The 17154-nt window shown below is 36.8% G+C and overlaps 1 protein-coding gene across 2 annotated transcripts in view; it reads left to right on the forward strand.

The window, feature by feature from the left end:
• The window catches only part of ANKRD10 (ankyrin repeat domain 10), a 39529-nt gene extending 22582 nt beyond the window's left edge, over positions 1 to 16947 (forward strand). Inside the window, exons 4-6 of one of the 2 annotated variants that reach the window (XM_072849862.1) lie at positions 8230 to 8465; positions 12272 to 12367; positions 15283 to 16947. In XM_072849862.1, coding sequence (XP_072705963.1) covers positions 8230 to 8465; positions 12272 to 12367; positions 15283 to 15767 — 817 coding nt within the window. In that variant the 3' untranslated portion in view covers positions 15768 to 16947. The remainder of the gene's footprint in view (positions 1 to 8229; positions 8466 to 12271; positions 12368 to 15282) is intronic. The other variant, XM_072849863.1, reaches the window with a different exon arrangement.
• Positions 16948 to 17154: the final 207 nt, after the last annotated feature.

Genomic DNA, 17154 nt, shown 5'->3' on the forward strand with positions numbered 1-17154 from the left:
CAAGGCAAAGTCAGGTAGGCCTGTATTGTTCAGGCAAAAGTTTACTTGGAAATGTGAATCATTTTTATGAAAGATACTGAAAATCGAAGTCTACTGTTTGAGGTCTTTCTTAAAGCATGTAAACTGGAATACAGATGCAGCAATAAATCACTGCCTGATGGTGATGCTTGTAGTAATTCTAATGTTGCCTACCATGGTTAATGAATTCTTTCTTCTGCCAGCATTTGCTCAGTCATGAGTTGAAGTATCTAAGAGCTGATTATAGCTGCATAATGCGTAGTGAACCTTGATTTTGATGTGAAAAAAGTGGCTTCACAAAGAAGAGCTTCCTTCTTTCCAGTATATTCACCTTGTTATGATTTTGGAGGATGTTCTGAGAAACTCTACCATTGTTTTAAAAGTCTAAAATAATTTCAGCTGCCACATGTTTTGTTGTCAAATAAAAACTTGGCACCAACTTGTGCTTTTGTAGATGCCCAGTATGTAATTCTAGCATGAATTTTTATAGCTGTCCCCAGCAGTGACACACGTCTGTTTAGTTAAGAATATTTTTCTCTTGGTATCTGAAAAAAAACGTTTGAAACTATTTCACAACTTTTGTATTTGGACACCAAAGGGTTAAAACACTTAAAGTTTAGTATTTTAAAATCATTTTGCTTTAGAAATTTTACACTAGTATACTGATGTTTATGTAGGAAACGTTTTTTTCTCACTGTGGGCGTTTTAGTGTTCTGATCTTTTTTTTCTCTTTCTTCTTTTGTTTTGTTTTAATCCTTGTATCTGCTAATTTTTGTATAGGAATAGTTACTAATTCTTTTGAGATACAGCCTACTAAATTTAAAGTAATTGAAGCCATGAGTTGACCGGTAATTTTAATCCATTCTATATAAATTTCAGTGAAGAACTGACAAATTGGTTTCAGGATGAAAGTAATAATGCTTTAAAGGCATAAAAGGCTTAGTATCTTGTTGTTAAGGTGGTCACATGATAATGGCTTACATATTGAATAATGTGCTACAGCACTTTATGTATGTTAATGTAACTTTTAATCTTAATGTTGCCTGCAAATATGTGATCCCTTATGATATAAGTTTCCTGTTTATGCACCATTGCCCGTTTAAATCAAACAGAAGATTCTGAAACTGTAAAAACTACACATGTCAATGTTTTACAGCTACGTAATTCGAATTGACTTGATTTTTTCAAGTAATCCTAGAAAGGGGGAGCATTCCATATAGAAACTGCTGAAACTGCCACAGGTGCTTCTCCGAAAACCTTACAGTTGTGGCATTGAATGTTCAGTATCGCTTCCTTTCTGCACACAAGGCATACTGTTGAGGTATTTGTTGCGGTGATTGGTTTTAATGCTAATCTAGGAATTCAGATATAGAATCTATAGATTTGCATGCTTTGCTTACCCTAATTTACATTTATCTACATTTTTATTTGTAAACTAACAATAGATAAGTTGAGATCAGTATTTTTTTAACAGATATTACATTGATATACGAAAACTGTGGTTTATTTTCTTAGATTGTCGCATGGCATTAACAAAAACACAGTAAGCTGTAGGGGATGTAATCACTATTTAAAATTAAACATTTAGGGGACTTTTTTTACATATATGAATGTTTTTTTTTCAAAAAGATTTACTGTTGACTTTTTGTAGCAAACGTTTTGTTTTTCAAGGTATGTGACATTATAAGTGGAAGATAGTGTATTTCAAATATATTTCTATGTTACAGACACATAGAAATGTACTTGCTTTTTTCCTCCAATAAGTATCAAAAATATGAATAATTGAAACAACTTAGAATCAAGTTCTTTCTAACTAAATTCAGTATAATTTATAATTCAATGCAAGAAGCACAAGTCTTTATCTTTTCTTTCTACAGATCCTTCTAAGAATAAATTTTGTAAGGTAGCTTGAAGTAAATCTTTCTTACACGAAGGTAGTTATATTTAAACAATTCTAAGGTTGGGGGTTTTTTTGGTTGTTTTTTTTTTACTTTCTGTAACTTAATCATAGTGGATGTGTCTTGCATATTTTTTGAGAGCTTGCCTCAGATTTTTTCCTTCCTTTAGTGAACTTCTCAAAACAACAAGTTGTGGTTAGATTGAAATAATAAAAAAACCCTCCTAAAGTAAAGCTAAACTGAAAGTTAATTTGATGCTCCTGTACACCAATCCTGTTTGGTTACATAACATATTTATCTCTTTTGGTTTTGGAGAACAATTTAATTACGCTCACAGCCAACACTTTTAAAAGCATTTCAGAAGAAGGAGATATAAACATATACTTCATCAGTGTCCTCTGTCTAGCTGCTTTAATTTGATACCAGGACTGTCAGATGAACTGGGCCTTTAAAATGGGAGTTCTGATGATGTCAACTGAAGGGAGAAAAACATTTAAAATAAAAAAGTCCTCTTCATGCCAAGAATAGTCAGTTTTGAAGATTGCCTGTGGACATCACTTGATGGAAGAAGAAAAATATGTTGTGAGAGTGTTGTTTTAAGCCCTGTAGAAGGTGTGTGAATAAATGTATATACAAAAGTCAGAGCTTAACTCTTAATATAACAGTGTACGTTTTGAGTTTATTTACGAAACACCTGTCACTATGGAACAATTCAAGTGTTAAATGTCATCTGTCAAGGAACTTCAAGATCACCTACTTCTACTCGTCCATATCCAGACTGTCATCAACTTTTCTGATGGATTTTTTTCTATTTAGAATATCATATGAGAATGTATCTTTCTGATTACTTTTGTCTTTCTTCTTTTGCTTTGGAATTAGCATCTCATACTTCTGTACTTTGAGGAAAACAATATGTCTTTATCATTCCTAGCTCCTGGATTTTAGCCTACAAGAAGGCTGAGGGTAAATAGTATCATGCTTCATGATTCTAATTTGTTTCTAGTAATAAGAATGACATGGAAATAATGAATAAACTATAAAGCAAAAAAATACTGCTAAATTAAAGAATCTTAACAGGACTCATTTGTTTTTCAAATACTTGAATTGCTTTGGAAATGATGCAAGGTATGTGTTTTCTAAACACAGAGTGAATTGACTTTCTGGCCACTTACCAAAACTGCATGTAGTCCTGGGCAAGGTTAGGTAAGGAGTTTTTCTCCCGTTTGTCAGTTCAAGCCTTCATGTATGTTCCTGTCTAGAGTAGGTGCCAGAAAGGGAATTACATTTTCAGAGCTTTAGTTTTCAGTGTCCTTTCTTCAGTTTTTCCACCTGTTCCTGTAGCTGGACTGACCTCCTTCAGAGATTCCTTTGGTTTTTTTTACTTTTTTTTTTAATTGGAGAGAGAGGGAATTAAGTTTTTGGAGCACAGCTGTCTGTTTTGACAGTAACTAGGCCAACCTTTAGAAAATACTGCACCAAGTCAATGAATACTATTTAATAGAAGACTGACTAATCATAAAATGCATTTAATTTTTCAAGGCTTAGCCTGATTGTCTTTTCTTTAATACGACTTTTTCCATCCTTCCGCACCTTCCTTGCTGGTAGCTTCTTCCTTCATAAGACCATCTTTGAAAAATATCAGTCTATGTACCTTGTTATTTGCCTAGTCTTGTTTCAGCTAGGTAGCCTAGCTCAGAGGAAAAGCCTGAAAAGAAACATAAGCTTGTCCTCAAGTTTGACATCTTTGTTGGGGAAAAAAAACCCCAAAACAGAAACAAAAAAGAAAAAAAACACCCACAAAACCTGCAGGAAATTTCCTTACTCATTTTTAAATTGAGTAATGCAGTTACAGAAATAGAGCTGTCATATTTACTGTATGATTAGCAGTAACAAAAGGGCAGCTTGCCTGAAGATTTAAACAGTGTCAGCAACAACAGAACAGAATCAAACAGTGTGTTCTGAGCTTTGCAGCTTCTGCTATTTCAAGGTGTTTAGGGTAAAAGATCAAAACTAGTACTGAAGGGATTTTTAACTTATAAAAAATGGAGGGTTGGTGGAAGAGAAGATTTTTCAAGAGACATGAAATTTTGAGGTATTTCCATCCATGTTGTCCAACAGTTTACATTTTTTTTTTCCACTGCTTTTCTTTCACAGGCCAGGTCTTGAAGTTACTTTCAGTTATAATATCCTTTACCTGCTCAAATCCTTTTTCTTTATGTAGGCAGCTATGAGAAATGAATAGAAACACCTTTCAAGGGACATCTCATAACTGAAGTAGTTAAATATAGTGATTACCTCTTTGAGTTTCCTGCTTGTCTATTTATTTTTTTTAACCATGCAGTCCATGTCATATGTAGTCTACTTAATAGCCAGATGAATCTTCAGTTACCTCTTCTTTTCACTTGATGGTCAGTTTACATATAATTGCAGTTCATAACCAAGGACTGACATAGGGATTACACATGAGAGATTGAACTCCTCTTAGTCTTACGTGTAGTTGGGGCAGTGAACCATTTCTATTTTCATTCCTCTAATGGAGTCTGTTTACAGTAGTGGCTTTTATATTCTTAGCTCATGGACTAAGCTGAGGTAGCTGCTTCATTTTCAGACATTGTCAGCATTTGAGGTAGACTGTACACTGCAAATTTAGTAATAGATGTGTTCCCAGTTCCTTGTAACTACTGCTGTAACAGGGTAGTACCACTCCAAGTCCAGATTGGTGCTTTTAAAGAATGGTCTAGTAGATGTCCTAGCTTTTTAATTCATTCAAGTACTCCACTTTAGGGTTTCTGGGAGGACTGTATAAGACTGTATTTTTCTGTAATACACTCAGAATCCTCACAGTGATGGCAGTATTTCTACATGTTTTGGAAATCCATAAAACTATTCCAGTCTGGTAAAACTCTGATACCTGTTAAGAGCATTTTCTTTCTTACTTTGTGCATGTGGCTAATTGAGTTAGTAATTTTTTCTTGGATTACTTGCATTTTGTTATGATGAGCTAGTATAGCACGGCTAGCTCTTGCTGCCTTTTGTGTTCCCACTGACAGATTTTCCTCCTAGAGGAGGCTAGAAAAATCAACTAAAGAAAATTAGTGTTCCCACTGAGAGGCAGCAGAGAACTTAACAGTTGTGTTTTCTTTCGTAGCAGTTGGCCAGCCTGTTTCTAGAGTCATCTAGATCCTGTAATCTCCTTTTATTTAACTTTTTTCCCCCTCTCTTTTTTTCATTACTAACTTCTGAACACAGGAAGTTCTCTTGACATTGATAGGCTAAATTCAGACTGAGATTTTTAAGGGAGGCATTTCTAAACTCTCAGAAGCAAGAATGTTACATCCAATGTGCTTGAGTCCCTTGAAAACATATGCAGTACTTACAAAATACTGCTGTAGAACAAGTACATCTTTGTCTACCTGTTAAGAGTAAGCTGTTCAGGAAGAGGTACCGTCATGGTTTAACCCCAGCTGGCAGCTCAGCCCCACCCAGCCGCTCGCTCCCCCCCCCCCCCCCCCCCCCCGTGGGGTGGGGGAGAGACTCAGAAGGGTAAAAGTGAGACAACTCATGGGTTGAAATAAAGACAGTTTAATAGGGAAAGCAAAAGCCACGCACACAAGCAAAGCAAAACAAGGAATTCATTCACTCCTTCCCATGGGCAGGCAGGTGTCTAGCCATCTCCAGGAAAGCAGGGCTCCATCACGCATAACGGTTACTTGGGAAGACAAACAGCATCACTCTGAACGTCCCCCCCTTCCTTCTTCTTCCCCAGCTTTTTATGCTGAGCATGATGCCATATGGTATGGGATGTCCCTTTGGCCAGTTGGGGTCAGCTGTCCCAGCTGTGCCCCCTCCCAGCTTCTTGTGTGCCTGGCAGAGCATGGGAAGCTGAAAAGTCCTGGACTTAGCATAAGCACTGCTTAGCAACAACTAAAACATCAGTGTGTTACCAACTTTATTCTGATGCTAAATCCAAAACATAGCACCATACCAGCTACTAGGAAGAAAATTAACTCTATCCCAGCCGAAACCAGGACAGGTGGGAAGGGGACAGATCTAAAAATATCAAAGGTCATTACATTTTAAAATCTGACAAACACTAACTTAATTTATTTTGTTTCTGGGAAATGTAACTTTTTTTTCCCAGAGTTTGGTCATGTAGTCTTGCATCTTTGTACATTTCCAAATGCTTCTGGCAACTTATATCTGCATTCCTTTGGGAAATGGTGACTTAAATATAGTCTGTCTTACAGTCTGTTTTTCAAAGCAGAGATATTGTTCAGTAACATTTGCTAAGTAATAGAATTACTTACTCCTTGAAGTTTTATTAAATTAGGTGGTCGGTCAACACCATATCGTTTTGGTCATTTTTATCTTTGTGTAACTTCAATTTGCTAAAAATCTAAACGAGATTTCCTTCACTGTCCTTTTGGGGCTCACAAATTTAAAACAGATTTCAGAGCACTGAACTGTTCTTTTTGTCCAAAACGGATATGTTGAAATTTCTGTTTCTTAACTTGTAGTTGCGTTGTGTTACATCCACATGCCGCTACACAAGTAAATGAGAACTACCAAAAGAGCATTGGATGTTGGTTAGCAGGGACATCAACAGGGCGTCTAGTTCAGCTTGGGAAAGGATTGACTGTATGTTGTAGAATTTCTGAAATCATGATCTGCTCTTAAAACAAGGGGGGGGAAGAGAACCCTCTGGAGATTCAGCAACCTTTATACTCTGAAACTTTCTCCTAATGCCTAACTTCAGATACGCTTTGTTCATGTTAATCCCATTCATATACTGCCTGCAGTGGGCACACGGAACAGATTATTCTCTTTGCAGCTATCTTTTAGGTATTCGAAACTAATACCTCTACCTTGAGGTTTCATTTCTTTTGACTAACTAGGTTTTTCAGTCTTCCAGTCTTACTTTCTAGACCACTGTTGGCTGCTGTTCTCTGGATTTTTACTAGTAGTCCAAGTAAATGTTGACTTGGAATATCGTAGTATGGAATGAAATTACCCTGATCTAGCCTAATGATTTTTTTGATTCTGTAGTATTTTGACTTATTCTTCTGAATTTTATGTAATCCAGCTGTATCCGTTTATGGAATTAGTCTTTCTGTAATAGTTTCCAAAGATTTTTTTTTAGTCTCATTTTTATAGCAGATAAGTTGCAGTGATCTAGGAAGCAAAGCTGGGCTTTGTTCTTTGTTTTCTTTGCATGAGCTGGAGTGAGTTGTTTTCCACTTCGTGTGAGTTTCAACAGAATCAGGTCTGTTAGTCTTCTGAATTCTTATTCTGTTGGCTGGTCTGTTTCTGGATTTTTAAGTAATGGACTTGCCTAGACTACTGAAGCCAAGAAACCAAAATTCAGTTTTCTGACTAGTTCTGTCTGGAAAGGCGGAAAAAACTTAGGAAAGATTTATTGGCATCTTTCGCTTCACAATCTAGTTTTGTCATTTCTAGCCTCTCGTCTCCACTTTTATGCACTTACTGATGAAGTTACCGTGTATTTCTAAGCACAGACATACTGTATGTTTGTGTAAGTGCATGTGATACAGCACTCTTTCAAATTAAACCTCTACATCTCTACATGTCCTACCTGATTTCATTTATAATCTCCTTGATGCATTAGAATATTCAAAATTTAGAGCCATTCTCTCGTGCATGGAAAAGTCTTGGTTCAAATAACAAAGCAAGTCCCAGCACTTATGATGTCACACACTTTGAAATGAGAAACAAACCAGAAAAAAAAATTATAAGCAAAGCATAACTTAAGTATAGCATCTTTATCTATCTATCTTTTTCTATATATGTATATATTTTATTGTTAGGAAGAATAGTGATGTTGTTGTTACCTTAGAAACCAGAATGCCATGGACAATTGCCAAGTCATGTTAAGTTTGTTTTTGAGTATTTGATCTTTTGCTCAAGTTAAAGCAATAGATTGCAGAATAAACTGCAGAAGATGGTAAAATTCAAGGCTTAAATTAGTCTGAAGTTTATGTAAAGATCAGATGCTTCAGACTATTGTAGAATAAAGCATTTTGAGAAGTTTAAATAGGAAGATGTTTTTTTTAAGGCACATAGTATATTGATTTTATTTAAAAGTGTATTGTCTCCCAAATTTTGCTTAGAAGTCAGATATATGTGCGAAAAGTTAAGTTAGTTATAAAACTAAGATTGATAACTAATTTCTTAATGGAAATTTGCTAAGTGTATGTTTTCTCTCATCACCAACAGATAGATAGTCAGTAAGGGCAGCAGCAGCAGCAAGCTAGCTTGATGAATGAGTGTAATTCAGTTTCTTTGTATTGTACAGCTTGAGAAATGCCAGTGGCCTGACAGCAGCAGACCTTGCACATACCCAGGGCTTCCAAGAATGTGCCCAGTTTCTCTTGAACCTCCAGAACTGTCAACTGAATCGTTTCTATAGCAATGGCACCTTAAATGGTGTTCATCAGAGTGCAGGTCCCAATCCATTCAGTGGTGGGACAAGTCGAAAGAGATCCTTTGAAGATACGGAGTCTGCTGGAGTAAAGAAGGCTAGAACGGAAGGTGAGACCCCAGAGGTAAAAGGGATGGGGTGATACTGTTGCTGAGAAAGGAAAATAAACATTTTAAAGCCTTTCAGAGTGGATGTTGAGTATTATTGACAAACTCACGTACATATCTAAATTACGTATTAATACAAGAAGCAGATGAATACAGTTATTCCATGCCACAAGATCCCGATTCCCCCTGGCATCATCTTGGTGTGTTCAGAAATTTCTCTTTCCAGTGAGTGTTAAAGTTACATGATGCCAGGAATAGTATGTGGAAGAGTAGGAGCTGAAATTTGCTTCTACTCCTTCCTCAATTTCTTCTCCTTCAGGAGGGCCACATAATGTTGTGTTAATTCACAAAGATGCCTGGATGTTCTGATGGCAATTTTCCACTTCAGGATTCATTCACAATTCAAAAACTGTTTGCTAGATAAGACGGATGAAAGAAATGTAATGCAAAAAGGTTTCTCAAATCGAGAGGGATTATGTCTGTGACACTAAGTTAACATACCTTAAGTTTCCAGGATCATGTTCCCAGGGGAACTGATATCTTAAAGGATGTAAGACTAGAATGAACCTTAAGGATTCCTGTTCAGCCTTGTGCATTGAGGATAGTGCTTCTTCCTCTGCCAGCAATGATGCGATAGTACAACCTCAGAGATATTTTTGGTGGCTGTATGAAGAAATCTTTTTTACATCTTATAAACACCTTGAATAACACGATAGAGAATATCCTCTGCTTCCTTTCTGTTGGTCATCCCATGAAATTCTTACTAAAAACAGTGCAGCATTCTGCACTCAAACCTTGTTTCTTTTTCCTGTGTCTAGCATCAGGAAAGGGACTTTGTAGGTCTTCATTGAACACACTTTCTGCACAGTTAAAATTTGTATTGTTCTAACAGATGTGACTTTCAGTCAGCCAAATAAAATGGGCTCAAACAGTGCTTAATTGCAGATGACAAGAGGGGAGCTGAGACCAAAACAATGTTTCTAAATATGACATGGACAAGATAAATTACATCAATATTGACACACTGTAGTATTTGCTTTAGTACTTGCTATCCAGCCACCATTTCAACTGTACCAGGATCAGAGGCCTTAATGGGGCACCCCATAGCTGATCATAAACGGGATATGTTACTTCATGTAGTTGGTCTAAACTATAAATAATTTCATGATGGAGTACAGTGCCTATGCAATTAAATGCAAGACTGCTTTTCAGGAATAAAGTCCTTAAGTAGCTACATAGAATGAGAAAACTTATGCAGTATACAGATGCCCATAACAGCTACAGAAAGATGTCTTCAGTGCATTCATGTTCTGTTACCAGGAGGCACTGCTTGAAGTGAAAGATACGTATCTTTTCTTTGAAGAGCTATTCCTTCGAATGTTCATAGCCAGCAATCTCTTTTAGTTTCAGAAAATGGCCCCAATCTAGTCAATAGGTAGCATTTTCCCACAATCTGTGGGACCGGCACTGGGCTAGCTGTTTTTATTCTGTATGTCATCATGAAATAGCAGTATCTGCATTACCTTACAGCATACACAGTTGGTCCAGTGGCTAAGTTACACTGAGCAAACAAATACACAATATGTTTACGTGAACGAGATCTCCTCAGCAATTGTAGAGATGTTAGAGAAGCAGAGTAGGTAATTTTTGAAATTTTTACCAGTATGATTTTTTAAGACCTTTGCCAACAAAGCCAAAAGCTTTGCTGCATTTGCTTGAAGGTTTTTGTAGTCATTAAGAGATGCATCCCAACCGCGGAAGCTGAAGTTTCTAATCTGATGTGTCTGCCCTCAAAGACATCAGCATCAGTAATATATATTGTATCAATGTAAAAAGTCTATTGGAGTAAGAATGAATCACTGTTCTTGAGGCGCTTTGTAGGCAACAGAGGTGGGTAATGAGACGTCATCAGTTCATCTTCGTGCTTAGCTAGCGTCTTTACAAAAGCCCAATTCTGTGGTATTTTTGCCCTTACCAAAACCACACTGGTCTGGTGTCCTTTAAAGACTATTTGCACAGGAGATTCCAGATGTTCAGAGAGAGTGCAGGCAACCTGTATTTGCAGGGAAGAGTCAGGTTTTGATGGCCAAACCCCAGATGAGAACAATCACTGCTTTCAAAAAAACTCCTTCTTGTGACCAGGCACAGTATATGTCCCTTACAAGAACCTGTAAGCAGTAGTGTTGGAAGAAGAGAAATACCGAAGCTGTGCTTCACCCTTTGTCCTGGAATAGCTAAACTGGGGGGGGGGGCGGAGGGTGTTACTTACATGTGATTTTGTTTATATGCACACACATGTATCTGCTATTGGGTGCACAGTATGAAAAGAACCTTCCACCTCACAGTTAAGCAACACTGAGACACAAGATTCTGTGATACAAACTAATTACTCTCTTCAAACATAATACAAGTTCCAAAGGCTGCAGCTGAACTTAACAGAAGTAAATCAGTGGCCACTTTCAAAATGTACACCAAGTAGTTTTTACTTTTGACTTAGAAACGTAGCTGGATTTGACGTCCATTTTTCTGAAATCAATTCCAGAAATTTCACCCTGCTTCCTGGGCTGGCTGGTGGAGGGTGGTGCACAGGGTCAAATATAACGATGCACACCAGGCCCCCTGGCCGCATGGGTGTGTTCGTGACAGTCCTAACCCCAGCCCCTCTGCCTCGTGGGCCTTGGCAGGTTGGCTTTTGCACTGTGCTGTGCGTGCTGCACACAGTACCGACTTGCTGTACACAACCGGTGATGTGACGATGTCAGTATCACAAGCGTCAGCACGGCTGCTTTTGGGTGTTCTTTGAGAGGTAGGGATGGAGGCATTGCCAGGTGTACCCTTGAATTGGCCAGCATGAAACTGCACTGCTGTATTCCCCTACGTAACTAGAAAAAATGCCTTGCCTTTCCTGGTTTAGAGTAATTTGAAGCCCACTGATCCAAGGGCCCTCGTCTCCTTTAAGCACTGTGTCATCTCTTTGGCCCTGAAACACTTCAGCTATTGCTTAAGGTTCTTTAAAAATGAGTAGTTTATGAAAATGTCTGTTGTGCCCAAGGTAATGAGAGCTGCCTTGCAGTCTACTAAAGTAGACTGCTAACATTACAGTTAGTAGTTAGTCTACTAACATTACAACATCATGTTAAGAGTGTGTGCAGTGTGTATAGAAAGGTGTGTTAATGGCGGTGTGAGAGCACCGCAGGCTGTGCTGGGATAGTACTGGCGCAGTGCCTTGGCTGGTAGGTATACGAGGTAGTGAAGTCGAGCCCATCTTGCTTATTAAAGCATTTCCCACAGCAGTCTAACCAGTTGCCAGCTTTTCTCGGAAGAGAGATCTGTTTGTCCAGCTCTTGAAGGGATCCCTGGAGCAGTCTGGTATGAACAGGGGGTGGGTTACTGGGAACTGGCACTTGGTCGTGAAAGAGGGAGCAGTCCAGACTGACAGCAGACGTTTGAGATGGAGACTGCTTTTTATATCTATTGGGCACGCTAGCTGTAAAGCCGAAATAGGAGTAACTTAAATTTCTCTTTATTCAATCTATTAGTACATCAGACTAATAAGTGTTCAATATGTAGGTGCAAAGTCTGATAAGTACGCTGGTAATTCTCCATTTTGAGGGATTAATATGAATGGACAAGTACTTAGCATTTACTTATTCTGCAGTTGGAATCTCAAACGTGTCAGAAGCTTTCAGACGTGAAAAATTTACATGTCTTTGTAAAAAGCTTTTGTTTTAATAATCGAAGTACTCATCTGTTTGTTGGGTGAGTTTTCAGGTGTGCACCAGTGACTAAATGTGACTCTCTTTTATCAGCTTACAGCTTTGATGGCTTAATACCAATGATGAATGGAGGAGTTGAGGATGATGCTGACAATATGCACGTCGATAGAGAGTTTGCTGTTGTATCAGGTGGGAGTGGACGGTTTCCTGTTAACTACAACAACATTCAAATGGTTGAAGACACGAAACAACAGGAGGGTACTTCTGTTGGACCAAAAGAAATTGAAATATACACTGTTTCTGCAATGCAAACTCCTTGTCGTTGCAAGAATCAATATGCATTTTATTTTTAATTTAAGTATAAAACTTGGGCCTTTATTTTTGCACATTGTTGTCTAGAGTCTTGAAAACTATTGTATTGCTGTAACACCCATTATATTGGGGGTTTAGTAGGTATCTAAAATTAGCTGGTTTATGCAATATATTGTAATGGTGAAAGAGAAGGTTTATTAGTAGTTTATTATTACTTCAGATAAACAGAAACCCACAATGGCTGTTTCACTTTTAACCTGAGGCTTGTATTACGTTGTGCCTTGCTTTTAGTTGATATAATTTCAGGTTAAAGGAAATCCAGAAATAATTTAAGTTATTCATTTCATTTCCATTAAATAGATTTAATTGCTAATAAGAAGACTTGATAGGGAAACATATCCTAGCGTTTATGTAGCTTTGAAAATAACGTATGTTACAACTAAACTATAAAACAGTTCAACAAATAGTATAAAGAATAGTCTAGACATATATCGTGTTCAGAATTTGTTCAGACACAATGATATAAGTGCAGGATCCTGCTATGGAGTTTTTTTATGTAAATAAAAGACTGGACATCACAGGTCTTAAACTAGTATTTGGAACTAACGTACCTTGGAAAATAGTTTTTGTGTTTTGTACCGATCTTCATGAAACAATCAAAATGTTACTAGTATTAATATTAATGCTCTAAGTTTTTTAAGGGCTGCTTAATCAAGATGCTTTTGGTAACCCCAGGATGTGTATAGAGTTTCGATTAAAACTGTCTTGGGTCAGCTATTTCCATGCACTTTGTAGGTAAAGGCATGGAGTTACTATGATAGTGCATTATTATATTCTGAAACTGATTTCTTACTTTAGTTTGTTCTGTGATAAATATGTTGATGCTTTGTACCACAGATCAGATTCACCAAAGGGAATGATAATTAATAGATATTTTAATATATTAGGAATAAATCTATATACATATACCTATACATATATAGATATATAATCAGTATTTAAAAAGTAGACTATGATATATTCCAGTGATAATGACTAAGTGTTCTTATTTATGGAAAAATGATTCTTTCATAAATATACTCTATTACTATAGGTGCTAATTTTTAACAAATAATAACATTCTATAATTATCACTAGGACTATTCACTACCTACTTTTGCATATTAACTAACAGCAGTGCCATTTTTATTTAATTTGATTTGGCAAAGCCAGCCTATAAGGATTTAAACAGTTAAAATTTTGCACTTTTCAGTTAATAAACACTATATGAAATTCCTTCTGTGCGTTTTCATCACTGAAATATTAGCTTTGGTGTCTTGATGGGTTTGGGGCTTTTTTTCCACTTTCAATAAGAATTTGTGGTTAGTGAGTCCAGCTGATGTGGTTATTTTAACTCATATAGGGACTAAACAGGAAACTCCAGTTAGTACATCCAGTGAGTTACAAATCGAACGCGTTTCCTGGCATTATGTATGGCTGTATGTGAAGTATCAGTATCGTAATCCGTATTTCAAATAATACCCATGCGAAGGACTAATAGAGAACCAAAACTTCAGATTCTTCCTTGTCAAACAGTGGTACTCATTACGTGTCACTTAAACAGGAACCCAATGTTTTACAAATGTGGGAAGTTGCCAACAGACTTACTGGCTTGGATTGGAAATAAGCAGTAAATGCAGTCCTACTTTGCACATTGGTTTATGCATTCATGTATACATAAACATATGTGCATGTATCCAAGGATAATAACAGAATGTAAAATCTTTAAATGTCGCCATATAGGTCTGTAGTTTCTATGTTTGCCTTGCTCGTCTTTACCAATATAGATGTAAATTTTAGATGTCCTTTACCAGTAGGCATTTTTAAGGCAGAATACATCACCCATTTTTTGTGCTAGTACTTTGAGTACCACTGCAAAAACATACATTTCAGACATACTGATGAAATCTGTTTATGGAAATAAAAACTATTGTACTAATTGCTAAATTCAAAGGAGAAATTGCTTTAAACCAGTTGTCAGTGGTTTTTGCATGCACATTTTTAGACTTTTGTTTCCTACTACTAATCTTTTTTAGTCTTCTGTGCACTCTGCGGTTGCTACTGTATGGCATTTTGCATGTGGATTGTACAGATGGTATTATAAACTTACCATTAAATACAAACCTGCCTAGTATGTTATCTAGCAAGCTGCTAGATAAATGGAAGTACTTTCTGAATAAAGAAACTTTGGAACATTTTATATTAGCACCCCAACATAATATTTCTTTATTTGACCTATTTCAGTGTATACTGTACTATGAGAGTTACCACTAAAAAGAAAAAAAGAGAACCACGGATAAATTACAGCTGAAAAATTAAAAAAGCAACCCTTCACCCTCTCACAGATACTCAGTTCTTGTATGTACATAATCTTTCATCCCAAGAGGGCATTACAGTTAAGGTGGAAGGATGCCTTTTGTTCCACCTTTCAAAACACTGCCCAGAATGTTGTCTGCTACACTTATTTCATACAGTTAAGTGAAAAAATTCTGAGAAATTCACATTGTCTTTGCAAAGATTAATATAGGCATATTTACACATTGAAGGTAGATAGCTAGCTGCATTTTCAACATAAGAATCCATGCTGCAAGCTTACTGGTCAGCTCTCGTTACTTTGAACTACCTATATTGTTATAAATAAAGAAAGGGTAGATTTATTTTCAAAGCTGTGTATGGAAACATTTTTTAAAATAAGTGGAGTATAGTGGAGACGTTTTGATGTATTTCAATTTATCCTTAATTGTTGGTGACAGGTGTATTTCTTAATGCAGATATGAATAGCAGTAGCTCCATATTGAATGCACTGACAAATGGATGTGCCATCAATGGACATTTGGATTTCACCGCCGCACAACAGCTCAGTGGGATGGATGCCAGGCGTGAGGAGTGTTTAACATTAACACCTAACGGAATAATTCCTGGAATAACTTCTCCCAGTAGGCATCGAATTCATACCAGTAATGGCACCGAGGAACCGGAAAAAGCCATGAATAATTCCACCGATATGTGTGGATCTCTACATCTGAACGGAAGCCCGAGTAGCTGTGTTTCTAACCGGCCCTCATGGGTGGAAGACCCTGGAGATACTTTGCACTACGGACACTATCATGGGTTTGGGGATACTGCTGAAAGCATCCCCGAACTTAGTAGTGTTGTTGAGCATTCCAATTCTGTCAAGGTTGAACAGAGATACGACAATACTGTCCTAGGCACAATGTATTTGTATCACGGTTCCTAGACGAATGACCTTTGTATCAAACGCATATTGAAATTGCTACCAAATGAAACTGGGGGGACAAAATCCTCACATAGCATTAAATTTGAAGATTGCAACTTATTGCTATTTTTACACTTTGTTTATATGAAAAGTAAACCTTTAATTTGACAGCCTTATAAAATAGTTGTAGTTTGTTGCATGTATGGGGCTTATTTAGTGATAAAATAGGTGCTGTTATGATGGAATGTTTATTATTTTCATTTTTTTATTCTGGAATGTTCTGGTTTTGTATTTTTTTATTTCTAAGCTTGTGAACACTACCTTTCCCTTTTTAGAGCTGTTTTCCCTTTTATTAAACCCATGTTTAACTGAATTTTGTGAAGAAAATGTTACCTATGTGCATCACTTGGAAGTAAAGGTTTTTCTTTTCCATATCTTCTGCTGAAGCTATGGTAGCAATATCAATGCCAGCTATCACTATGCAAGGTTGAAAGTGGCAATCTTCTGGAGCTTCTCTGACTTTATAGTTTGTACGTTTGTTTGGTATAATTAGATGTTCATCTTTAAATTTGTTGAACAAGAGACAAAATCGGAAGAAGTTACCGTTTCACTTCCTGTAGCGTAGAAGTGCTTCTCCTTGTTGTTGGGCTCTTTGCATTATAGAGTGGGAAAGTGGGCTGCCTTTGTTCGGTCGCAGTTGGTGTGCCTCAGGTTAGCTCTGAATTTGTGGCGGTTTTCTTTGGCTTCTCTCCTTTATATGTACGCTTGATATTTTACCATAGCTCACAGACCGGAGGCATGTTGGCACTGTTCTGCTTTGTACGCAGTTTAAAATTGCTGTTACTTGTTAGAGAATTTGCCAAGTCAAAATATTTGAGTTTGACTGTCTTGGATATACATTTATTGTCCTTTTTTTTAACATATGCTTTGAAAATGTAATGTTGTGTACTCTTTGGGCTATGCTCACGGAAAATACATTGTATTTAAAGCTTAATACATAAATCAAAATTCATATAAGTGCACTATATGAGCGCTAATAATATAAGTTGCTGCTTTGTGTTATGATAAGTGAAGGGTGGGGAAGAATATGGTAAATGAGATAAGCCCTCTGAATTGTGTTGATTTTTTGTTCTTGTTTTGTTTAAAAAGGGACCTTTACAAATTGGATTTAAAAAAAAATAAAGAAACATATTACATTGTATCTGAATATTTTGTTTAGACTTTATTATTTTATCGGCAAAGTCTTTAATAGTTTTTAAATCATTTCTCCATAATCTTTCTCAGTGCAACTGTGGAATTTCTTGATTTCGTCAGTATAGGGAAGCAAATGGGTATAGCCCAGTAAGTCGTCCTTGATTGAATTACAGAAGCACATACTGGATATTCTGTGTATGAAGGTTGTATCAGC

The sequence above is a fragment of the Ciconia boyciana genome, chromosome 1 (genome assembly GCF_034638445.1).
Source record: "Ciconia boyciana chromosome 1, ASM3463844v1, whole genome shotgun sequence".
NCBI lineage: Eukaryota > Metazoa > Chordata > Aves > Ciconiiformes > Ciconiidae > Ciconia > Ciconia boyciana.